This window comes from Marmota flaviventris, chromosome 2 (assembly GCF_047511675.1).
Source record: "Marmota flaviventris isolate mMarFla1 chromosome 2, mMarFla1.hap1, whole genome shotgun sequence".
Taxonomy (NCBI): Eukaryota; Metazoa; Chordata; class Mammalia; order Rodentia; family Sciuridae; genus Marmota; species Marmota flaviventris.
Genome location: NC_092499.1, coordinates 79,530,383 through 79,556,741, shown reverse-complemented (window position 1 = coordinate 79,556,741; position 26,359 = coordinate 79,530,383). Strand labels below are relative to the sequence as shown.

Genomic DNA, 26,359 nt, shown 5'->3' with positions numbered 1-26,359 from the left:
CAGGCTTTGGCCATGGCTAGGTTATTTTTACACATATTTTTACCTTAGATTTTATAGATAATACTACTTCCTCTGGGCACTATCCCAGTCCCTAATACATGCTTAATATTTTTTGCTAGTGTTTTTCTCTGTCATTGATTTAGGTAATATTCTCATTCTATAAACCTCTGTACTTTTTGCCTAATGTAAACAACTTTCTAGTTATTAATTTTCAACTAAAGTTATATTTAAAACATATTAAAAGTATCTCTGGTCAGCCAAATCCATTCAGTGTATCCATATTTTCAAAAATATGTTGTTGTTCTCTCTTCTCCCAAGGTCTTTGTCTTCACGGGGAGGTAGGCAGGAGTCAGAGCATGAAGTTTTGCATGCCAAGGTTGAAGAATTGAGACTTTCACTTGACAACAATCAGGAGACACAGACCAGCAGGGGAGGATCATGATCAGATCTTTTGGGAATGATTCCTTGAGCCACATGTAGAAAATTTTACAGAAATGAAAAGGACCGAAGACTGAAAACCCATTGGCAACCTAACCTTCAGTAACTCAGGTCACCAGATCTAAGAGAATGGCAGTGGGGATAAAGATAAGAGATTCAAAAAGTGTTTAGAAAGAGTCATCAAGAGGATTTGGTGATAAATTTGATGTGGAGGGCAAGAGGGAAGTGACAAAGATGACTCCAGGTTTCAGTCCTGTGCAGCTGCGTGGGCCACAATGCCACTCACTGTGGTGGAAAGCAATGGATGAGAAGCCAGAGTGAGGGCGAAGTGGCATCCTGCCTTGGTAAATGCCATCTTCCACCATGCCTTATCCTAACAGGAATACAAAGGACCCCACCGCCAGTGAACGCACTTTCTCCTCCAGAAGGCAAGAGCACACCTTTTCTATTTAAAATCACTGACATTTCCTCTTCTTTCTTCAACAACTTCCTCCTGTTCTGCCACGGGATTTCCTCCCACCTGCATCTGTGTCCACATATGCTGGCATCCATCCAATCTCAGTGGAAGAAATGTACCTCCTCTTTATGGCACCTCTCTTCTTGAGCCCTAAGTTCTTCTTGCAAATTCTCAGGGAGTTTGTACCATTACTGATTTTTGTCCAGAAGGAAAAAAAAATCATCTTTTTCTTCCTTTTTGTGGGCTGGTTTCCTCCTATATGTTATTACCCATCTCAGGAAGCAAACTCCTCTTGACCCCATAGCCCCTCCCGCAACCACTAAATTTCTCAGCATCTCCCAGCTCTTCAAAGTCATCAGTATTGTCTTTATTCCAGTCTTTACTTTCTCATCTTAGGCTCCCTCCCTATTCTGTCCTCTAGCTCCTCTCTACTTTCTCATAGTAGTGAGGTTCTTTTCCTCACTACTCTACCACAAGAGCTGTCAGCAAGGTCACCGACATAGGTATATCCTGTAAAAGGTGGGGCCATTTATCTGCACCATCTTCCAGCAGCAATGGTCCATAACTCCCTCCTCATTCAGACCACACTCCCTGGTGAATGTTTTCCCGATGCCAGCCACAGTTCTAATCCTTGGGGACACATCAGTGAATTAAAAAGACAAAGATCCCTGCCTTTTATGAACCTAAATTCTAGCAGAGGGAACAGTTAACAAGCAAAAATCAATAATTAAATTCTGTGTTACGTTAGATGGCAGTAAGGGCCATGGAGAAGAGAAAAGGTACACACATATAGTAATAGCTTTGGGGAATTCCCTTTTCAACACATAGTTATCACTATAACAACACCCTATATGACAATATTGACAATGAAATTAAATTATAGAAGAGTCTATAGCCCCACATAATAAAAATCAATCATATTTCATTTGCTGTCTTTCTTTGTAAATTATTTTATTTTATTTATTCTTATTAGTTATATATGACAGCAGAATGCAATTCAATTCATATTACACAAATAGAGCACAGTTTTTCATGTCTCTGGTTGAACACAAAGTAGAATCACACCATTCATGTTTTCATATATGTACTTAGGGTAATGATGTCCATCTCATTCCACCGTCTTTCCTACCACCATACACCTTCCTTCCCCTCCCTCCTCTTTCCCTATATAAAGTTTGTCTAGTCCTCCTATGCTTTCCACACATTATGAATCAGCATCCTTATATCAGAGAAGATGTTTGGCATTTGGTTTTTTGGGATTGGCTTAGTTCATTTAGCATTATATTCTCAACTCCATCCCTTTACCTGCAAAGGCCATGATTTTATTCTCTTTTAATGCTGAGTAATATTCCATTGTGTATATGTACCACATTTTCTTTATCAGTTCATCTATGGAAGGGTATCTAGGTTGGGACCACAATTTAACTATTGTGAATGGTGCTGCTATAAACATTGATGTGGCTGTGCCCCTGTTGTATGCTGTTTTTAAGTCCTTTGGGTATAAACTGAGGAGAGGGATCATTTGCCATCTTTCTTTCTTTCTTTTTTTTTTTTTTTTTTTTGAGAGAGAGAGAATTTTAATATTTATTTTTTAGTTTTCAGTGGACACAACATCTTTGTTTGTATGTGGTGCTGAGGATCAAACCCAGGCCACACACATGCCAGGCGAGCATACTACCGCTTGAGCCACATCCACAGCCCATTTGCTGTCTTTCTTAAGTCAGTTATCTTCTCCTAAGCTTCCTGCATTTGATGTGAGGATACTGGAGAAAAGACTGAAGACAATATGAGAACTCAGAAGAAGGGATGTTGGAGATTTGATATTTTCTAATTGATATTATTTGTTGGATTCTGGGAGCAAGCCATAGAAAAAGGCATAACCTGACTCCTTTTTCACCCCCTTTGCAATTATGCCAAGTGATAGCTACTAAATAGCTGTCAAGTGATTATTTAATAGTGAAGAGTAAATCAGGAACTCAAAGTAGGATAAATGATCCGGGAGTGGAACTTTCTATGGGTAATACTTTTTGTTTTAATCTTAAAATGAAACTATTGTGCAACTACAATAACTATAATAAATATGGATTTATTAGTGAAAAAGGCAGATCATTTGCATAAATGACTATAACAATTTCTCTTTCCCTGGGTGCACACTGCCTCCATCAAGAGATTCAGTCTAGGGCTGGGGTCGTGGCTCAGCGGTAGAGCGCTCGCCTAGCACATGCAAGGTCCTGGGTTTGATTCTTAGCACTACATAAAAATAAATAAATAAAATAAAGGTATTGTGTCCAACTACAAATAAAAATATATGCATATTTTTTTTAAAAAAAGAGGTTCAGTCTACTTCCTGGTTTCTTTTATCTGGCTGGCCTTGGCTCTTACTTTAATAAATAGAATGTGATGAAAGTGATGGTGTGAAACTTCCATATCTGGGCCTTACAGCTTCCAGTTTCACTCTTGGAACACCATGCCACCACAGGAGCCAGCTTAGGCTAACCTGCGGGGCAATGAGACAAGCCCTGTGGGCAGGAGCCTCCCTGTAAAGCCATCAGGTGATCACAATCACAGGAATGATCCCACATGGGACCAGCACAAGGATCAACTGAGTCTATCCAATATTACTGACCCACTAATCATGAAAAAAAAAATAACTCTTTTAATATTGTATTTTGGAGTGTTTTATTACTCAGAATTAGTGATTTAATAAGTATTAACTATTCAATATTTATTTATATTAATATTTTTAATACAATATTAAAATAATTCATTATTTTAAAATTGACCCTTGATCCTTTAATAAATTAGACTTTAATAAATAACTTTAATATTTACAAAGAGAGGAAACAAGGGATGTATATAGAAAGATATTTTTCAATGAAATCCCATTAACCATATATCTTGATGTGTTTATTTTTGCAAAAATTAAACTCCACCATGCGACCAGAGCACTGGTTTCATTAAAGAGGTTCGTGGCATAAAAGTTAACTAGTGAGATCAAAATAAACACACAGACTCAATTACCTTTTTCTATGACCAGGTCCGAGACAGCTCTCACCTCTCTGGCTCACACCTCAAACCACCCGTAGGGCAGCAAGGATTACTCAGGGATAGCAGGAGAGAGAGAGAGAGAGCATGCCAGGGAGTGGCTTTTTATTGGGGAACAAGAAATTCAGGGGAGAATTCCATCCAATGAAGGTCAAGGGGGGCAGCACTCCAAGGTCAGGATCAGTGATTGGCCTCAGGGTCAGTGGTCAGTCACACCCCCACACGGACAGGCTCTCGCACCTGGAGAGGGTGGGGAAAGCTCCAACACAGTTTAGCCAGAGCGCCTCACACCCAATCCAGGAGGTGCCCAATCACGTGTGAGAATGGCTTCCCACATTAAACCACATTATACATAGTGTTTTTTGACTCCCTTAATTCATTTAACATTATTGACAACTACCCATGTCATTAAACACACTGAGAGCTGTATTTTAAAATAATTGCATAATATTCCATTGAACAGCTGCCTGTAATGTATTTATATAACTCCCTTTTAACTGACATTTAGCTTACTTCCTAGTACTAACATAAACATTACTGAAAGGAAATTCTCTGTACTTATAACTTGGAGTGCTTATCTGAAACTTTCAGCCTCAGTTTCATCATCTCTGACCTTCCCTATTTGAACATAAGATTAATGAGATAATGTGTATGAGCCTTCTAATAGTTTCCAGGAGTAGTGACCAACTGATTATAAGCTTCCCTAGGAAAGAAATCATGTTTACGTTACTCAGAGCCTGGCACATAAAAGTGCTCAATATTAAAAACTCTGACACTTGCTGAATGCTTCCTATGACCAAGGCCCCAAGTTGACCAGCAATCTCCGAGGTAGGTACTGCTCTTATACTACATGACAAATGAGGAAATTGAGGTATGCCGAGGTGAGGTCACTTGCCTAAGGATAGAACTAAAATTTGAATTAAAAGAAAACTGCCTCCAGGACCCATGCTCTTAAAATTATACCATATTGCTTCACTAAGTATTTGTCTAAACACACTGTTGAGTGAATAAATAAATGGAGAATAGATTTATGGAAATGCAATTTCTAGCTCTCAGGACATATGAAGGTCATTGTTTCATATGTAAACTATTAAAATGTTAAGTTTTTGAAAAACAGCATGTAAAATCTTTTATACAAAAATATTTTATACAATGTTATCATAACTATGGAAACTATAGCAAAATGTTAGTGACTACTTTTGAATGATCATTAATGAGTGATTTTTTTTTCCTGCTATTTTTCTAAAATCTCTATAATGGATTATTACTTTACACAAAGAAGTGTAAAGCCTTGCTTTTTTGTTTCTGTCTTTGAAAGCAAATCTATCCAAGAAAACAGAACATTCCTGATTACATTGTATTCTTTGTCCTCTACCCACCTTAAAAAGGAAATTAGAATTACAGGTAGTTTGCCTTCCTAACTGAGTGGAATGATTTGTTTGATCTAACTCTTATTGCTAATAAGCAATGCCATACATTTGCCTTTCTGATATTTCCTCCCTGAAGATGAGACTTGTCATACTTTTCCATCCATTTTGAAGCACTTTTTATTGACTCGGGGTTTTTTGCAAAGACTTTATCAAATTGTTCTCAAACAACCTGTGAGGTTGTAATAAGTTCCACCAAGCCTTGAACACATACACACACACACACACACACCTAAGTGAATACAAATGTAACCAGATAATAATGTGACATATTAACCTCTGTATTTTTGCCCAGTACTTCCTGATATTCCAGACCTTTCCTCAGCTTTAGCAGCAGCTAGGAGTTCTATGCTTCCAATCTCAGAGAAAGGACAATATAACAGAATATAAAGAACACAGGCCTCAATTCTAGATTTTTCACTTTCTGGGCTTAGGAGACCCAGGTCAGATAGGATGAAGAATAGCAGGGCATCACCATTTGTCCCCAGCCACTTCCACAGGCTGTGAAGGAAGAAGGGTGGAGGTCAAGAGAACAAGGACAGCTTATATTTTAACACAAAGCTTTCTTAGAAAATGTGACCCCACACCCCAAAATCTCAAAGAGGTTTGGGAGATTGGAAGCATAGAAAACTTATGCCTTACTTCCTGGGCAGAACCAGACAAGTTGCAGGAAACAGGGTTCTCCACATTTTCCATGCTGTGGAAAGAGCAGTATATTTTCCAGGAGCAAAATAGTAATGAGGACATGGAAAGAAAGATGTCCAGATGTGGCTACCTTCAAGTTTGCTCTTCCAACTCCAACCTGCTGGAATTTTAATTCTAGAATTTCCATTTGGTTCCTTTTTACTGAGATTCCCCACCTGCTCACTCACAATTTCCCCCAATTCTTTTTTATTTTTAATTTTTTCTTTTTAGATATAGATGACAGTACAGTGTATTTTGACATATTATACATACATGGAGTATAACTTTAATTAGCATCCCATTCTTGCAAGTTGTAAATTATGTGGAGTTTCACTGGTTGCAATTCCCTCAATTCTTTAAACATATTTATTAAATTCAAAATCAAAGCTCTATAAGTCAGTTTCTCTTTCTTCTTCTCCTTGTCGTTTTTTTTTTTGTTGTTGTTTTTTTTTTTTTTTTTTTTTGGTATAGTTTGGTTGACCCTTTATTTTTAACCAAATGGGAAAGGGACTTCCTGGCAATGGTAGTGTTAAAATTAGGTTAAGCAGTAAACTAAGGGATGCCAAAAATCTAATGTCAAAGTAGTTGTTTGAAGAGGGCTTAACCCCTCTGTGCCTCAATTTTATCACATGTAAATGAAGGACTTGGACTAAGTAAGTATTATTGAGCTTTTTTCCAGCTATAAGGAGGTTGAGGGGATGCACCATGCAGATCTGTAGTACACACTCTTGGCTCACTAACTCAACGGCCATTCCCAGCTCCTTCTCCTTTGCCTTCCTCTACTCCAGAAGAGGCTGGAAAAGTTCAATGACCCCTTTGTCAGCCTCCTTTGGAGTTAAGGGGTGACAATATTACCAAGTTCTGGCCATAAGACATAAGGGGAGTCTCTTGAGGTTCTTGTAGAAAGCCTTTTACTTTTTTGATAAAATAAACAGGCACAAAAGAGAGTAGAGCTCTCTCTTCTTTGCCCCTGTTGGTGCAGATTGATCCCTGGACCCAGGATGTTTTGTGGTAGCTTTGTATGTGTCAACCAAGATACGCAGGAACTGTTGTCCAGGATCCTTGCAAGTTCCAGGCTAGCACTGATCACAAGTGACATGTTGCATGAGATTGGAAAGACAGCAGGGAAGCAGCATCCACTGTGGTTATGCTCTGAAGGAAAATGCAAGGCTCCAGGGACACTGGCCACTCTCACATGCTAATCTGCTGACTCACCTCGATGCTTGGGGCAGCACCCAGGCTTGCAGGTCCTCCAGCTCTCACCACATCTCCTCCTCTGGCTCCTTTAAATCCTAAACCAAGTGCATCTGTAGATCCATGAAGGGCACCAGCTTCTTCTGCAGGACACTGACACTAGAGAGAACAAGACACATGCAGATCCAATCTGTCCTCAAAGATTTCCATCATTCGTGATTCCAGTTTGTCCTTCTAATCTGTTCTTGCTCTCATCCACAACCAGCTCTCTACCCTGCCCTCCATTCTAGCAGGATCAACAAAGAACCAAAGACAGCAAATAGCACTGCATAGACTCTTCCACCAGTTCCCACATTGTGCCAGGCCTAAGGAGCATTGTCTATAGAACTTCTGTGATGAAGGGAGTGTTTTAAAACAAGCCACTCAGTAGGATAGCCACTAGTCATATGGATATTGAGCACTTGAAACTTGAGTTTCTTAAACCCAGAAACTTAAATTTTCTCTTATTTAAATTTAATTAATTTAAATAGCCACATGTAGCAGGTGGCTAGCATATTGGGCAATGCTAGCTACTGCCTAATAATAAATTTCACATTCTTTATCCCTCGTAGTGGTCCTGTTTCTCCGACTGAATCCTGAGCTGTATAGGAAGCAACAACTGGTAGCTTCATGGGGAAGAGCACAGAGACACAAAGACAACACACAAGGAATGACAGGGCCAGAGGACAAAAAGAGCCTGTGTCCTGTAGCTCCACCAGCAAGCAATCTAGAAACTTCTTATGTGAGGGGGAAAAAAGATGTCCCTGTAGCAGTGGACATCACTGTGTCCTTTCAATAAATTCTCTTTCTTGGGAGCTTCTGCTTGACGCAATGAAGTAGTCTGATCCTTGTCTAGGATATTACAGGTCATGGGTGGTGTTTTTAGAACTGAATTTAGGGGGGGAAATATATGTATACATGCATAGAACTCATAAAGATTTAAATTAGTCTTTTGATTAGGCAAGTAACATAAATAGAACTACAAACAAGAATTATTGTTGGCTTCCTCTCTTATAGTTCTCTTTTCCTTCATGTTTATCCTTGCTTTCTTTTGAGGAATGACCTTCAATAACTTGCATTCCAAAGTCTTTATTTGACTTTATGGATACATAAATAAAAACTATGAGTTTTAGACCTTAAGTAGTGTGTATTAGGAGTCTCTAAAAAAACCAAACCAACTAGATGCGTGTGTGTGTGTGTGTGTGTGTGTGTGTGTGCTGGTGTGTGGGTGCATGTGTTTGTGTGTGTGTGTACCTCTCCTGAATATATAGTCATGTGCCACATAACTATGTTTAGGTAAACTATGGACTCTATATGCTGGTGGTCTCATAATATCATACTGCCTAGAGATGTTGTGGCCATTTTTGTGTAAGCACACTGCATGATGTTTGCACAACCACAAGACTGCTCAATGATGCATTTCTTAGAATGTATACCTGTCACTAAGTGACAAATGGCTATATATACATGTCCTGTGATGTAGTTGAAGGGGTCTCACAGCTAAAGTACCCATGTCAAAGATTCCAATTTGGGTCTGAAAACCTGAGAAGCAGGAATGCCAAGGGCAGAAAATGACCAATGTCTCAGCTCAAACTGGGTGTTCAAACTTTCTCTACATTTTCAGATTTCCTCACCCAATAGATTGGATGAGGCCCACCCACAATTGAAGAGAGCCATCTGCTTTACTCAGTCCACAACTGAAGTTCTCACCTCTACCAGACATACCCTTATATATACCCTCAGACATTTCCAGACTATTTAACCAGCTACCTGTACAGGCCATGGCCTTGTCCAGTTGACACACAAAATTAACTATCACATAGTGTTCCCCAAAACACAATGGCCTCACAATCAGGAACTAAAACATTAGCAAAGCTTTATGGTCCAATCCTAGCATTGAGAGTTATAATTTGTTTTCTGTTAAGAAATTCTAAGCTTTTTGTAAACCAAACATGTATTAAGATACTGACACTAAAATTAGAAATGGAAAGAAGCAGCTTTAGACTTGGACTTACAGGAACAAATTTTATGTCCAATTGAGGATCATTGGATGGCAAATCAACCCTTCTAGTCAGACATCTGACTGAACACACATGCTGTGCATTCTGCATTGTCAGATCTCTGACTAGAAGAATTAATTTTCATGTCTGTCTGCCGGCAAGTAAAGGTGAATCACACAGTAGCTGATAGGGTACCAGGCCCCCTAGACTCACAGGGCCCCACTATGGTCTGCGGCAAACTATGCTGTAAAATAGATTCACCGTGTTTTTCTATTAGGAATTTGATTCTTTTAAAAAGTTTCCCTATGGCTTAGGGTGAGATAAGATAAGGTTATGTGCCAGAGTAGTAACCACTGAGTGACAAAAATTGGTAATAAGATGTTATTGAACTGCAGTTTACAGTTTGAAAGAAAATTGTAGAGCTTGAGATCCCTTCCCCCTCATGAATCCATGCCCTGAAAAGTTTAGGGATTGAGGTAGTAGCTGTTGATGGGTGAAAAATTGGCCTAGAACCTTTTCAAGGGGTCCAGTAAATTATGCTTGCCATAATTTACCATGAAACCCTGCATACCAGTCTCCAGGCCAGAATCAAGGTAAGCTAAGAAGCAAGCCAGGCAGCTCTTCCTGTCCTGCTACACAACTCTGTATTTGCCAGTTCCCTGAGAAAATCCCTATAACTTTCAGGGCTCCTCCCTTCCCCAAGAGAATATAACCTTTCTGGTAAAATATAATTGCCCCTATTGTCTGTCAAACTGGATTTTGTTTTAAGTAGCAGTCCATTTTCACCATTGTAATTATGACAACAAGTGATAGTCATCATTTTTGTCGGCTCCATTCTGAGATTGGCTAATCACCAATCACTACCAGGAATGCTCTTTCCAATGGTCCCTGCATGGTTAATTGAATGTGAAAAGGTTAATGCTAAACAACATATCAACAGTTTGTTAAAAGACTGAGCTGGAGTAGAGAACAATGAAGTAAAGTTGTTTTCAAGCTGTGGCCACATACACAATTCTAATCAACTACAAGAAACTTTTTTTTTTTTAAGGTTGCTTAAACAAGTAGTTATTAGTGTTGACATAGGAAAGGCGAAATTCCTGTAATCGAATCCAAGCGGCAGCTCAACAGGCCGCTCAGTGGTGTGTAAGGTTTGGTTCCTTGGATGGACAGACTTGCTTTTCACTCCCTCCCAATTTTTGTCCAGCCCTCGTGGCGTATCTTCCTGGGAATGTTTTTAAAAAAATAAAAATAAAAAACATATTGGTCTTCAAGCTGTCTTTGATGTCTGTTATTTCCTGGTTCATCTCAGGGGATTGGGTCCTCCAAACTTCTCCAGTGTCTGGTGAGTCGCTTTGCTTTTCTGTGTATTTTGTTGTATTCTGTTCAGACCCCCAAAGTATCCCCGCACTCCTTCCCAGCCCTGTGCCGAAGCCAAACGCTTCCTAGCAGAGATCAGAGGGCCCTGTAGCTTTGAGTTCGGGATCCCGGGTGCGAGAAATGCCGTCCCCGCTAGCGAGAACCTCCCAGATGCTGGTAGCCCGCGAGTCCCTGCCCTGCGAAGCGCCGGGCTGGTGCTCCAACCCCAATCCCTCTCCTCCCGGCGTGCGTGCCCCTGGGATTCGCAGAGTCCGAGCAAGTGTGACGTCTGGCCTCGCCGGCACCCGCGGGCTCTGGCACTTGCACTGCGGAATGCCACTCCTGGGCCCGCCCCGCGGACGGCACGGGGCGGGGGCGGTCGCTCGTCTTCACTTGGGCTCCCCACTAGGTCAGAGCGAGTAAGGCGCTGGAGACTCCTGGGCGACCGGATGCAGCAACTGAACCAACGCTGGGCGTACGGCGGGAGACCCGGGGCGAGGCTGCCCTTGGTGCGTGTTGGGGGCCCGAAGGGGACTCTGGATTTCGGTCCCTCCTCTTTTCCCTCTGGGTCTCGCACTCGGGTTGTCGACCCTCCTCCCAGGTACTGGCCAGGAGCGGAGGGCACCTATCTCCACAAATCGCATCATGGGCAACGCCTCCAATGACTCAGGGTCCGAGAACTGCGAGACTCGACAGTGGCTCCCCTCGGGCGAAAGCCCAGCCATCAGCTCCGTGATGTTCTCCGCCGGGGTGCTAGGGAACCTCATCGCGTTGGCGCTGCTGGCGCGCCGCTGGCGGGGGGACGCGGGGCGCACCTCCGGTGGCAGAAATTCCATCTCCTTGTTCCACGTGCTGGTGACCGAATTGGTGTTCACAGACCTGCTGGGTACCTGCCTCATCAGCCCGGTGGTGCTGGCTTCATACGCAAGGAACCAGACTCTGGTGGCTCTAGAGCCCGAAAGCCGAGCGTGCACCTACTTCGCCTTCTCCATGACCTTCTTCAGCCTGGCCACGATGCTCATGCTCTTCGCTATGGCTCTGGAGCGCTACTTTTCCATCGGGCACCCCTACTTCTACCAGCGCCGCTTCTCTCGCCGCGGGGGCCTGGCGGTGCTGCCAGTCATCTATGCGTTCTCTCTGCTTTTCTGCTCCCTGCCGCTGCTGGACTATGGGCAGTACGTTCAGTACTGCCCTGGGACATGGTGCTTCATCCGGCACGAACGGACAGCTTACCTGCAGCTTTACGCCACCGTGCTCCTGCTGCTCATAGTAGCGGTGCTTGCCTGTAACTTCAGTGTCATCCTCAACCTCATCCGAATGCACCGCCGAAGCAGGAGAAGTCGCTGCGTACCTTCCTCTGGCAGCTGCCGGGGTCCCGCGGCCCGCAAGAGAGGGGATAAGCTGTCCATGGCGGAGGAAGCGGACCACCTCATCCTCTTGTCTATTATGACTATCACCTTCGCCATCTGTTCCTTGCCTTTCACAGTAAGTCACTCGTTTCCACAGCCCAGCTCAGTGCCAACCTTCACCTCAATCTTTCCACGGCCCTACAAACCTTTTGCAACTTGAAAAAAAAAAAGTGTCCTAATTTGTAAAGATCGTTTTTCACCTTTACCTCATTTCCTTCCTCCCCATCTGGCATATGGACGTCCATAACCTAATGTTTCTAAGCCAGCCCAGCCTCCACCCTAGAGTTACAAGCCCCAATTCACACCATTTTAGCTGTCATTGAAAGTGGAACCAGGTCCCTCCTGTGAAAGTTCAGAAAGTTCTTTTTTTTTTTTTTTTTGTCCTTAAAGTTCAACAAACATCTAGTTTACAGGTTTCACAATTTATATATTCAAGCATAACTCTCTGTGGCCATGAAAAGTCATGACATCTCCATAATGATGTGGTGAGGAAAAGAGAACTGGCCCAGGAACTCTTTGCTAAGCTTTTGGTTTCTCCAGAGAAGGCAATTGTAAACTGTTACAGAGTATCATCTTGATACTAGCAGGAATATACACATGTGCTCTTCATTTTATAGTCCTGCACTTTATGATCACAAAGTTATACGCAGGGAGGATCCATCTCAAGGAAGGGAGAGTGGGGTTGCCTGGGGAATAGAAGGGCAGGAACTGACAGCTAAGTGCAACCTCCAGGCAGTTAGTTCTAGGATGCTCTGAATTAAAGTCATCTCAAGTGTAATGTGATAATGAAGGCTGGGATGTCAAAGCAAGTTATGAGCTCTGAAAGAGTTAGAAATTGGGAGTTTGGAAGAGAAAGACATGGACAGTGTCTGACTTGTCATGTAGAAGTTGGAGAAGTAACTTTATCCTACTGCCTATCTCTGTCATTGCTTCCAGTTTCCTTCGTCTTCTCATCCTCAGCAGTGGAAAAGGACACAGGGTTCTAAAAGCCCACAGATGATCCCCACCCGCAGTGAACTTCATTTCTCAGCTATGTTCTCTTTGCCCTGGTCCCTACTGTCCTCACACTTGTACCCACCAATCCTGTGAGGGCAGAAGCTGGTCTGAATGGGTAAGTCACACTTAGGGGGAAATGAGGAGGAGTTTGTCAAAGGTACCCTCTTAAATAATGTGGGACCATGTGGAGGTGACATCTCCCATTCCACCTTGAGCAGAGAGTGTGTTATAGAAATTTTGCAATGTAGAAACCAACATGGCTTCTACACTCTTGTTCTGTTTTACTAAAGGAGGTTTCAATTATGTTAAGGGCTAATTGGCTTTTGGGGATTAGATCTAAGATGCAGAACACTATCAATGAAAGAAAGCACTTGAAGTTCCACCAAACAACAGAATTCAACTTGGGGAACATAAACCATTCCTGAATGGGGGAGTGACTGTCTTAGGTTGGTGGGAATTAAGATGTCAGTTCTTAAATTTTTATCTATCATTTATGAGTGGATTTATAAAAATATCCTCCACCTCTGGTTACTTCAATAGCCCAGGAAAGGGCTCAAGTGTGAAAAAGGACTGTTAATTTCCCTTTTATTTAGAAGAGGCAAACAGGAAGAAAAAGGTCTCCCCCTTTTACCATGACTGTTCTACTGCATAAACTGTATTTTTAAAAATAAAGAGTGATTTTCAACAGGTTCCCCTATTTTCATATAGACCTTTGAACTGTAGGTAATCCAAGAGGCACAAAACAGAAAATTGAAATCTCAAAGTTATCTCTGATTAAGAACATCTACATCGATCATTGACTAATTTTATTTTATCAATAAAATTTTGGCCATAACTGTTAGTATTCTTTCACTTCATACATTTTTCACTACATACCACTTCAAACTTTATGAAGTGGACTGGGGCTTTAGCTCAGCGGCACAGCGCTTGCCTAGCATGCATGAGGCACTGGGTTCGATCCTCAGCACCACATAAAAATAAACAAACAAAATAAAGGCATTCTACCCACTTATAACACAAAAAAAAATTTTAAAAAAGCTTTATGAAGTGCTGCACTATTCTGATTTAAGTTATATCTTGAGGGTCAATCTGATAAATTCAAACTCAGGACTACTGTTTGGTTCATATATTCTGACATTTCAAATACTTGGCATGTGTCCCAGAAGGTGCTCCCCCATCCCCGAGCAGCGTGGTTCTATTTGGCCCACACTAAGATATTGGTCAGAAATGGCCTATACCAATCTCCTACCCAAGGTAGGAACCATTTGCCCACATCATACCTGGGAGCTCAATAAAATAAGGCAGGGGCTCATGATTGCCTTCAGAAATTCTCCTATTTCTCCAACAGAGTACACACAGCTCAATAGAAATACAAATTGCACCACATGTGGAATTTTAGATTTTTTTCTATAAGCCACAGAACAAAAAGTAAAAAGAAACAAATGAAACTAATTTCAATTATTTTATTTAACCCAATATGTCCAGAATATTACCAATTAAAAAAACTATCAATGTAGAAACATTTATTGAAATATTCCAACTAATTTCTTCCTTGTATCCCAGAAACACCAGAAAACCATCCTATCTCTGCCCATCCCTTCCCCAGGATAACAAAGAACTACTTTCTTTGTCCCTTAAAAGTATATCAGACAACTAATCAGCAAGGAGGAGAGTTCACAACTGTGCCAGTAGGACACCAGTCCATCCCACAGTATGCTAAGCAGTAGAGGAAAATGGAGGACTTAGAAACCTGGAACAACTAATGTAACCATTGTCCCAGGGTATGGGAGAGAGACCTGGCTTCTCCAAGGATGCCAGTCAAGGGTCTCCAAATTTTAGTAAGTGAAACTCTCAAAATGGGGGATAAAATAACAGGCACCCTAAAATAACTTCAAGTTCAACCTCATGTATTATTATTATCAACACAAAAGAGACAGGTTTTTGAGTTTTTGAGCACTGTATCAACCCATCATCTTTACAACAACCTATAAAGGAGATAATATTATGATTCCAGATGAGGCCAATAGCTTCAGGTAGGTCCTGAAGCTAGTGAGCGATTGAGGTGTGATTGAAAGGCAGTTAAATCACCAAAACCATGCACTTAAACTGTAATACTACCAAAGAGAAAATACTCATTCCAGGGGTGACATGAGAAGATTAATCAAAAATTTCACAAGAGAACTGTGAATTCATTAAAGATATTTTTCCTTTTGATTCTAGCTTGTTAGTTTTAAAAATAAAATGGCAAAGCTCTTTTTTCTCCATGTCAGTTCAAGGAGCTAAGCTGGGTCTCAAGTGTGTGGTTTTCTTTTTCTCCTCTGGAGACTTACTAAATAAAAGCTTGAGACTGAGATTTTAGGAGATTGGCTAATGTAAATGCTGGTCTAAATTAAGAAATAATCAGATAACCCCTCACGTAAAATCTTCCACATAAAACTTTTTTTTTTTTTTAGTGATTAAAAAAAAAAACATGTGGTGTTTGGGAAATGACATTATTTTGGCTGTCCAATATGAAATCATGCATGAGACCAACAACATATTCCAAACTGTTTATCTGCTAAAGGAGTACTGTATAAATTAATAAATTCCTCCTTATGTTAATCAGCTGTTGTCATCATTTCACAGTGATAAATAGAACTTTTTTTTCTTCCTGAAATGGAACAGAACACAGAGAACATATGAGACCTCCATTTTTGTTTCAAATACTGTTTGTGTCTAAATTTCCAAACCATATCAAGCTACTTTCTCACCATGTTACTGATCGTGGGTAGCTTCTGGTCATTTTAAACTGTTTTTCACATGCCATTGGGATAAAGTGCTTATATATTTTATTCAGTTCTGAAATTTCAAGAACAAACCTTTGACTCATTCTAAAAATGTCTTCATCTTTGCAAATTCTTTAGGGTTATAATTTCTAGGTAAATCTGATTAGTGGAAATTTGATCATTGAAGTACAAAAAAAATTCAAGTAAATAATACTAGAGTTTTCTGTTAATTCCTGATATTCTTTATGTGCAGTGTAACATGAATGAGGGTTTAAAAGCTGATGTAAAATTGGCTGATTACATACATGCAAAATATAATAATTCAGGTAGGGATTAAAGAGAAATCCAGAAATCTCTGTGCATAATTATAATGAATTTTTGTCTGATGGTATTTTAGTAAACGTCTATGAACAACTGGAAGGCCCTTTACCATTCAGGCATTATTAACCATGTGTTTGGGGATTGTTGAGACAGTTTTAATATACATTACCTTTTAAGAGAAAGTACCTCTAGATGAGTATTTTCATTGAACATCTTTTCCTTTGCCATTTGGTACTATGTAATGGGGAATATAAATGGACACAGAATTATATGGTTTTTAAAATTTAGACATCAAGAACCATTATCCTTTTCCCAAAAGAGAATTTGTATCTTATGCCTACACCCTTGGTCAAGTGCATCCTCATTGCTGTTTATGATGGTTTAGGCCAGGTCCTTGGCTTAAATAAAAACAGCTTTTTGAGATGTATATTTCTTGCTTGGCATGCTAAGAGCCCATCACATTATTAAGTTTAACAAGAAAAAAAGAATAGAGATGGTGAGACATTCTGTTTCAGAAACTCAGCCAATAGATTTGCTTCCACAAAGAGGCAAGTTAATCTACAACTTAGTCTGCTTGCTTGACTTCTTCTGTCTTGTTTTGAAGTTTCTGACCACCACTCCCCATTCAGGTCTTGAGCTCAGATCTGATGTACTTCAATTTACATCATCATGGTATACCCAGCTGTATTTTTCTGACAGTATTTTGCTGCCTAGAATTGCCCCTAACTGAAAATAAATTAAAGTACCCTAAATTGGGACATATGCTGTGATGGGAAGGGCCAGGGAGGTAAAGTACATTTCTGGATGGCTGAAACTTCCTCTATACCACTAGGGTTCTTGACTTTCTGCTTCACAGATAGCACATGAATCTTTCTGAGATCTTTTGCAAAATTTATCCAATTCCTTGGTAGGTAGTTCATAGTGACCATCATTTTCTCAAAGGGTTAAGAGTCACCATCCTGGAATAGTTAGGCCAGGAGCTTTTAACCTTAGCACCCTCTCCTCTTCTCAGTTCTGAGAAGCACAAGACACAGGACACACTCATCCTGGAGCCAAATCTATGGTCCAGCAAGGTGCAGTGGTGTAAACCTGTAATCTTAGTGGCTCAGGAGACTGAGGCAGGAGGATTACAAGTCCAAAGCCATCCTCAGCAACTTAGGGAGGCACTGAACAACTCAGTGAGACCCTGTCTCTAGATAAAATTTTTTTTTTAAATGGCTGGGGATGTAGGTCAGTGGTTAAGCACCCCTGGGTTTCAATCCCTGGCACAAAAATAAATAAATGGTCCAGTTTTTCCTTATGACAGGAAACAAGTTTAGTCTCCCTCTACCAGAAAGCATCTGTGATTTGAGGGAAACGGTTTCTTTATTAAAGCATGGCATACCTGGAAAATAATTCCCCCTAAAGTTTTTTAAAATAATTAAATATGCAAAGCCTATTGCCAGGACACCCTAATTTCTTTCAGAAGCCAGATAAACATAACAAGGGATGCCTGTAAATTAGCCATGGGATGAGTAATGCCCAGAGAATGCCAAACAGCTACAGAGAAAGAGGCAGCTTTTCAGTCTATAAACGGGAGTAATGTTATCCAGAGACTTATAATTCTGTCAGTCATTTGTGAATTTCAAGTGAAACTTCACAGAAAAGGCTTTTTACATAGATGGCAGCACAGTGTGGAGTGGCTACAAGTGTCTCACTGCTTCCTGGAATGTGATCTTAGGCAAAGTGACTGATCTTCTGAACCTTGATTTCCTCCTTTCTAAAATGAGAATAATAAAACTGGGCATGGTGGTGCACACCTAGAATCCCAGCTATTCAGGAAACTGAGGCAGGAGGATCACAAGTTCCAGACCAGTCTCAGCAGTTTAGGGAGACTCTGTCTCAAAATAAGATTAAAAGTGGGGGCTGAGGATGTAGCTCTGTTATAGAGTGCTCGCTTAACATGCACAAGGCCCTGGGATCAATCTCCAGCACTACTAAATAAATAAATAAGGAATAATAATACTTTGTAGGTTTGTGAAAATGTTATACAGAGTAAGATTTACAAATTGCTTAGCCCCATGCCAAGCCCACAGCAGATGTTTAATAAATGTTAGCTGTTATGTCCAGAGGATTCAATATCCAAAGCAAAATCAGATTGTGTATTAGTGATTGGGAACTGAATTCTGGAGCTTTGGTCATTTGTTGGCTTGACCAGGCCTAAGAGGATGGGTTTTTTGGTTTTGGTTTTTTCTATTCTTTTTTTTTTTTGGTTGGTTTTGCAGTGCTGGAACTTGAACCCAGAGACTTGTACAAGGTCTTTTGTTTTTAAGTGTGATTAATGAATAATTTGAAAACATTTCAGATTTTAGGTAAGGTTCTAAAGCTGTAGTTCTCATACTTGTCTGCACATTAGAATCACCTGGTGTGTGGGGTGGGGTAGGATAGAATGGCTTTTAAAAATTCCTGACCACTGGGCGCATGCCTGTAATCACAGCAACTGGGGAGGCTGAGCCAGGAGGATTGCAAGTTCAAGACCAACCTCAGCAACTTAGTGAGCCCCTGCTCAAAATTTTAAAAAAAGTCCAGGGATGTAGTTCAGCAGTAAAGCACCCTTAGGTTCAATCCCCAGTACCAAAACAAAATAAAACAACAACAACAACAAAAAAAAAAAAAAAACAGCCCTTTTCCCCACATCCTTGCCAGCACTTGTTGTTGTTCAACTTCATAATGGCTGCCAATCTTACTGGAGTGAGATGGTATCTTAGAGTGGTTTTGATTTGCATTTCTCTGACTGCTAGAGATGGTGAGCATTTTTTCATGTACTTGTTGATTGATTGTATGTCCTCCTCTGAGAAGTGTCTGTTCAGGTCCTTGGCCCATTTGTTGATTGGGTTGTTTGTTATCTTATTGTCTAATTTTTTGAGTTCTTTGTATACTCTGGATATTAGGGCTCTATCTGAAGTGTGAGGAGTAAAGATTTGTTCCCAGGATGTAGGCTCCCTATTTACCTCTCTTATTGTTTCTTTTGCTGAGAAAAAACTTTTTAGTTGGAGTAAGTCCCATTTGTTGATTCTAGTTATTAACTTTTGTGCTATGGGTGTCCTATTGAGGAATTTGGAGCCAGACCCCACCATATGTAGATCATAGCCAACTTTTTCTTCTATCAGATGGCGTGTCTCTGATTTGGTATCAAGCTCCTTGATCCATTTTGAATTAACTTTTGTGCATGGCGAGAGAAAGGAATTCAGTTTCATTTTGTTGCATATGGATTTCCAGTTTTCCTAGCACCATTTGTTGAAGATGCTGTCCTTCCTCCATTGCATGCTTTTAGCCCCTTTATCAAATATAAAGGGTACACTTGTACATTGCTGGTGGGACTGCAAATTGGTGCAGCCAATTTGGAAAGCAGTATGGAGATTTCTTGGAAAGCTGGGAATGGAGCCACCATTTGACCCAGCTATTCCCCTTCTTGGTCTATTCCCTAAAGACCTAAAAAGAGCATGCTACAGGGACACTGCTACATCGATGTTCATAGCAGCACAATTCACAATAGCAAGACTGTGGAACCAACCTAGATGCCCTTCAATAGACGAATGGATAAAAAAATGTGGCATTTATACACAATGGAGTATTACTCTGCATTAAAAAATGACAAAATCATAGAATTTGCAGGGAAATGGATGGCATTAGAGCAGATTATGCTAAGTGAAGCTAGCCAATCCCTAAAAAACAAATGCCAAATGTCTTCTTTGATATAAGGAGAGTAATTAAGAACAGAGTAGGGACGAAGAGCATGAGAAGAAGATTAACATTAAACAGGGATGAGAGGTGGGAGGGAAAGGGAGAGAGAAGGGAAATTGCATGGAAATGGAAGGAGACCCTCAGGGTTATACAAAAGTACATACAAGAGGAAGTGAGGGGAAAGGGAAAAATAATACAAGGGGGAGAAATGAATGACAGTAGAGGGGGTAGAGAGAGAAGAGGGGGTAGAGAGAGAAGAGGGGAGGGGAGGGGAGGGGAGGGGGGGATAGTAGAGGATAGGAAAGGCAGCAGAACACAACAGACACTAGTATGGCAATATGTAAATCAATGGATGTGTAACTGATGTGATTCTGCAATCTGTATATGGGGTAAAAATGGGAGTTCATAACCCACTTGAATCAAAATGTGAAATATGATATATCAAGAACTATGTAATGTTTTGAACAGCCAACAATAAAAAATTTAAAAAAAAAAACCAGCCATGATCCATGTCTTAGTGTAGCCTAAGTAAATCCAAGTCTCTGAGGGAGAGAGTAAGGTGTTGGAAAGCTCCCCAGATGATTTCACTGATCTGCTAAATAAAATCATCATTTGTTCTGAAATTCTGAACTTACTTTGTAGCTACATTAATAATAGGAAAGTAGTTTAAACAGCCCCTGGTCAGTGCCAAGCTGAAGTTTTCCATGGGAGGCTGCTTCAAGACAACACTAAAAATAGCACTAATTTTCATCTGTGCCACTTGTGTCACAAGCTCTATATTCTTTGCAAAGCCCTATAGTGAGGGTCTACCTTAAGGAATTAAAACTCTATTGACTTATTGAGATTGGCACGTTTTTTTTCTCACTGAAAATATTTTGGCAGTATATGCAAAATAACAATAATAACAATAATTCCCCCAGCCTCTGCATCTGAATTCCAGAGTATCACTGACATATTATTCATTAATTCCCTTATGTCCCATGAGTCAGAGTTTTGTTGAAAACCCAGGGTCAGCTAGAGGGAGAGGGAGATGTGCAGCTATTATTTAAGGGGCTCAGTTTCAGTTTTGAGACAGATGGTGGCAATAGTTGCTGTTCAATGTTCTTTTAAGTTAGGGTCAGTCAATTGTGTTTACAAGAGAGACACAGAGCTAGTTGTAGTGGTACACACCTATAATCCTAGCAATTCAGGAGGCTCAGACAGAAGGGTTGTAAGTTTGAGGTCAGCCTCAGTGTGTAGTGGCTACAATACTCTCATTAACTTAGCGAGACCTTGTCTCAAATTAAAAAATAAAAAGGGCTGGTTAAGTGGTTAAGTGTCCCTGGGTTAGCTCCAAAGAAAGAAATGGAGAGAGAAAGGCAGAGAGGGAGAAAGAGAGAGAAGAAGAGAGACACAGGAGAGGCTCAGGAAAACAAGACATGGGATTCCATGCAGGGCCATGTAGAAAAGCACCAGCATCTGTCAGGAGGCGGGCAGGAGAGGGGGGAGAGGCACTGCCTTTATTGGAGTTTCCACAGGAAGGTCATGACAAGGTGGAGAGTTTAGAAACTGCTAGCTGAAATACTTTCAGCAGGCAGTAAGCTATATGGGGAAATCCCTGGCTGCAGGGTCCCTGACCCTGGGATGATTAACATGGAGGAATATTGCCTTCTGGGCTTATGGGGCTGATAAAGGAGATGTGTTTCTGGATTGGTTACTACTGTTATATCAAAGACATGCTTTCTGCTGAGCTTTTTGCTCTCTCTAAGAAATAGCCAGCCCAAGGACAGATAGCCTCACCCCAGCCAGAGAGATTTTTCAGCTATCAAAACATAACATACAGAAAATTTACAATATAATTGATAACTGTTGCACAACAATGTGAATGTACGTAAGGCCACTGAATTGTACACTTGAAAATAGATACAGTGGCACATTTTGTGTTGTGTATGTTTTACCACGATTTTACAAAAAAGTAAAAGGTCCAAGATGCACAAGATCAGTGTGGTAAACCCTATGCAAAAAAAAAAAAAAGATAAGAACCAAAGTAGGGGGAAATGGGGAGGCAGAAGACAAAAGCGTATATCAAGACATCAAGGATCCCTGAAGCATGTTTTATTCCCAAGTGTTAAAGAAGGAATTGTCTTCTACCAAATATCAGCCCCCTCTTGCAATGCATATTTTAAGCAATTCTGAAAATTACCAGGCATAGAGGATGAAAAGGAAAGGAAACAGTACAGAATTGCTTCATCCTCTAAAACACTTTTTCACTTCTCATTACTTCGTCATGCTCTCAAAGGATCAGGAACTGTGGTGTAGGTTACTCTCCACTGAAAACCTGACTCATCTTCATGGGTGAAGCTGAGACACCAGAATGCTGAGCCCTGTCTACACTGCTTGTTGTGGCTAGCCAACCCATGTTCTCTGGCTAAACTAGATCACAAACGCAGCTACGGATTTTTCTTACGACCAAGTGTTCAGTTATTTATGCACATCCACGTGCCAGACTTATGTACACCATTATTCTGAATTTTTAACCTCCAAATTCACCTCTTTAATACACCATACTGTTTATTTAGCATCCAAAGTGGTTTCACTGACAAGAAAACGTGTGCTTCATTGCATATTCCTATCTAACTTTCCTCTTTTCTCTGTGATCTGGGAAACCCACCATCAATTCTTCTTTTTTCCTTACTCATCTGCCAACTCTTTCTCCATTCCCTATGCCAAGATTCTCTGGCATAAACACCTCTGGCTGCCAAACCTTCCTGCTATTGTCCTTACGTAAGCAACCCGAAGATGACTACTCTTCTCTCTGCCTGCAATTTGCTTTGTCTAGTTCCCAGATGCCTGCAGAGTAAGTACCAGGAAAAAGGAAATGAACTATTCCTTCTTTTGGAGGAGTGTTGGGGAGAGAAGGGTATGTCTCCCTATGTCACAGGTTAGCATTGGTCAAAGAGTCCCTGGTGCATTATAAAGAACTAATGTCAAATGACTAGGTATGAGTCACCTTTTTTTCCCCTTCCGCCAGCTGGATGGAGGTGCTTGGTCTCTATCAATCACATATAGTTCCATTCCTTTTGATCTGACCAACAAATTGTGTTGCTCCGTAAGACAAGAGCAGGGATACCAATTTGAAAACTCTGATCCCTGTGACATGTGTCCCCCACCCCAGGGTTTAGAACATTGTTCTGAAGGCATTTGTTCTAATACAGGCCTGGCACAGCAAGCACTGCACTGGCAGCAAGAGAGCTGAAATTTGTGCCCTTACTAGGCCACTAAGCAACCTTGAGTACTTGGGCAAGTCACCCAACTTTTCTGACCTCAGTGTCCTTGTTGGTAAAACGGACATTGTAGAGCACTTACTATGTGGGCAGTGCTGTAGTAGCTAACACATATTGCTTCTTATCATTGTCCCAGCAACCCTGCAAAGTAGGTGTTATTATCATTATCATCTGTTTTTGAGATGTAGAAACTGAGGCACAAAGGCGAGTTTTCCTTCCTGTGGTGCCAAAACTACCTGTGATGCTAACCCAGGCTGTCGGTGGCCAGAACTGGACTCAAGCTGATGGTGCTCTGCTGCTTGCTCTCTCCCTGAATTGTGATCGTTAAATCAGATGGAGCATTTAAAATTAAGTGTAACATGATACTATTAGCATTTCTGAAGTTTGTTTCCTCATCTATTAAGAGGAGATAATATTTAAGCTTCAGAGCTTTTGTAAAGAATAAAGGAATTGGGCTGGGGATGTGCTTCAAGCGGTAGCGCGCTCGCCTGGCATGCGTGCAGCCCAGGTTCGATCCTCAGCACCATATACAAACAAAGATGTTGTGTCCGCTGACAACTAAAAAATAAATATTAAAAAAAAATTCTCTCTCTTTCTCTCTCTCTCTCTCTCTCTCTCTCTCTCTCTCTCTCTCTCTCTTAAGAAAAAGAATAAAGGAATAAAGCAGGTTTAGTACTCAGTACAATTCATGATGCATATATTTAAATGGTAACTACTAATATTATCATTATTATTGATATTAAAAGATTCTGTTCTAAGTGCCCAGAAATGTTAATTCATTTCCCTCCATTTCCAGTAGCAAAACCAGGAGGTCACCTCTGATCTCAGTGTTAATTATAATCTGCAGAAAATATGCTATCATTGAGTTGTAGAGAGGAGAAAGTATATCCATTATGTTACAATATACATATGAAAGAAGGATAAGATTTTGCCACCTGTCTCCTTCACCAACACCACCATGCACAAGACACAGTTGCATCTCAAGGAATAGCACAGACTCGGCCCATTCACAGCTATAGTGTAAAACTAACATCACTTCCCTGCTTTGCTTCTTACAGATTTTTGCATATATGAATGAAACCTCTTCCAGAAAGAAAAAGTGGGACCTGCAAGCTCTCAGATTTTTAGCAATCAATCCAATAATTGACCCTTGGGTCTTCGCCATCCTTAGGCCTCCTGTTCTGAGACTAATGCGTTCAGTCCTCTGTTGTCGGATTCCATTAAGAACACAAGATGCAACACAAACTTCCTGTTCTACACAGTCAAATGCCAGTAAACAGGCTGAACTCTGTGGACAGTCATGAAGATGTGCTTCATTATTTAGCATCTGGAAGATCCTTTTGAAATGGTTCCTTGGGGAAATGTAAAAAGTCAGTGTATAAACAAAATTAAACTTCCCTAATAACAGAATAAACAAAAATTCAAGAAGCAGTTGGAGCTACAGAGTGCTGACAAGGCACTTCACAGAAGGTGTCAGAAGGTTCCATAAAATCTACCCTCCGTGAGCATGTTGCATGGCCTTTGGAGGGACATCCAGCTGTGCTTAAGATCCAGTTGACTTTTGATTTAAGCTTTCCTGTTGAAAGACAAAGCATGTGGTTTTGTGCTTTGTTTAAAACCCTACATAGTCACAGTCTATTTCAATCTCCTATGCGACGACTGTTATAAACACACAGCATTCAGTCAGACCAAATGAAACTTCGCATGAATTCTCCAGGAAGTCAATATGTGGAAGCAACCAAAACTGACAAGCTGCTATCTTGCGATTGCTTAAGAGATCTGGTATTTGGACAATGAAGTTGAAAGCCATTGGCACCTTTTGTCATTCTCTGTGTGGGTGGGAGAGTATTCTCTGGTCACTACAATATTACTCTTAAAGGAGTGGACTTAATTAACTTGTCCGTTTGATTCACCTGTGTTTTAGGAGCTATGTGTTCAATTGTCAGGGTATTTATTTCACAATATCAATTGTGCTAATGTTAATTAAGAAGACTTTTTAAGAATTTCTTTACAACAAGAAAGAATAAAAAGGTTAAGATGTTAATTCTGACTAATGTTCTTTATTATGTTTCCAAGGGAGAACATATATGGCTATAGTTGAAGCCAAATAATAGGATTAAAAATTGAAAAATTTAGTACATTTTTCAGATATACTGGAATTTTTTTGATGTTGAGATTAAGGCCATGACTAACATACTTTATAAGATGCCTGTTTTAGCAAAATTCATCTGTCTGTATTTTTATTTAGGGAACATAGTTTGACTCACACTATATAAGAAATCATGTAACTGTGAGTCATATCTTAATATATTTCTAAATGTTTGGCATGGTGTAAACTAGACATCAAAATATTTCAGTGAATATGCACGGTTTAATCATAGTCACTGTGTAAACTCATCTAAAATGTTACCAAAATAAACTATAAAACAAAAATTTGAAAATGAAATAGTATCTGATGAACTTCCCAAATAACATTTTACAATTAATGCAGACACAGTATCTTAAGTGAGATGAAAGTGCGAAAAAAGAAATTAGATTTAATTCAGCACATTTTAAAAGTGGGATTCATTGTAAATTAGAGTTCAAGATTTAGAGTAGAGTACTTGGTATTCAAAGTTTCTCCTTCAGTTTTCAGTCTTCGAGCATGATCTTTAAAATAGCAGAAGCATGGGCTGTGGTTGTGGCTCAGTGGTAAAACACTTGCCTAACATGTGTGAGGCACTGGGTTTGATTCTCAGCACTGCATATAAATAAATGAATATAATAAAGGTCCATCAACAACTAAAAATATATATAAATAATTTTTAAAAAATAAAATAGCAGAAGTACCTTAAATTTTGCAGCATGTTATTATAGGATGGCTACAATAATGAAAAAATAAACAGGAGGATGTTAGTTTTTTCCAAAGTATCTTGAGTTATTTACTCAAAACCATTTCCTATAAGTAGCTATCAACCTAGATGATCACTTAAAGTAACTCCAAACCAACCTAGGCATCATGTATTTTGACACAATCTAGGTCCAATCAGTTCTTATTAAAAAAAAAAAAAAAGTGGTTTGCATAAATGTAAACAAACTAAGCAAAATTTAACTTAACTAAAATCTGGACAGGTAAATAAATCTCCCTTGTCCACCACACATTCTAACATTAAGAAATTGTTCTAAATGGGACAAATTAGGCCCATGGGTAATTTCTCAACATAAAATTCAGAAGTTACTTTGAATCTGAAAGATTGATGAAT

The 26,359-nt window shown here is 40.2% G+C and overlaps 1 protein-coding gene and 1 long non-coding RNA gene across 3 annotated transcripts; one reads left to right on the top strand and one right to left on the bottom strand.

The window, feature by feature from the left end:
• Positions 1–3,912: 3,912 nt before the first annotated feature.
• LOC139704714 (uncharacterized) lies at positions 3,913–12,035 on the bottom strand. Its single transcript, XR_011706653.1, has 2 exons — positions 11,874–12,035; positions 3,913–7,404 (listed from the first exon to the last, which is right to left on the bottom strand). It is a non-coding gene; the product is annotated as an uncharacterized lncRNA (long non-coding RNA).
• Ptger2 (prostaglandin E receptor 2) lies at positions 10,589–25,161 on the top strand. 2 transcript variants are annotated; one of them, XM_071608051.1, is made up of 3 exons: positions 10,589–10,626; positions 11,050–12,125; positions 24,176–25,161. In XM_071608051.1, exons 2-3 carry the CDS (start codon positions 11,286–11,288, stop codon positions 24,419–24,421), a joined length of 1,086 nt encoding a protein of 361 aa, XP_071464152.1. In that variant the 5' UTR covers positions 10,589–10,626; positions 11,050–11,285; the 3' UTR covers positions 24,422–25,161. The 2 variants fall into 2 exon arrangements, with proteins under 2 accessions (XP_071464152.1, XP_071464153.1); XM_071608052.1 differs by adding an exon at positions 12,986–13,160 and having other exon boundaries at positions 10,594–12,125; positions 24,176–24,263.
• The last annotated feature ends 1,198 nt before the right edge of the window (positions 25,162–26,359 follow it).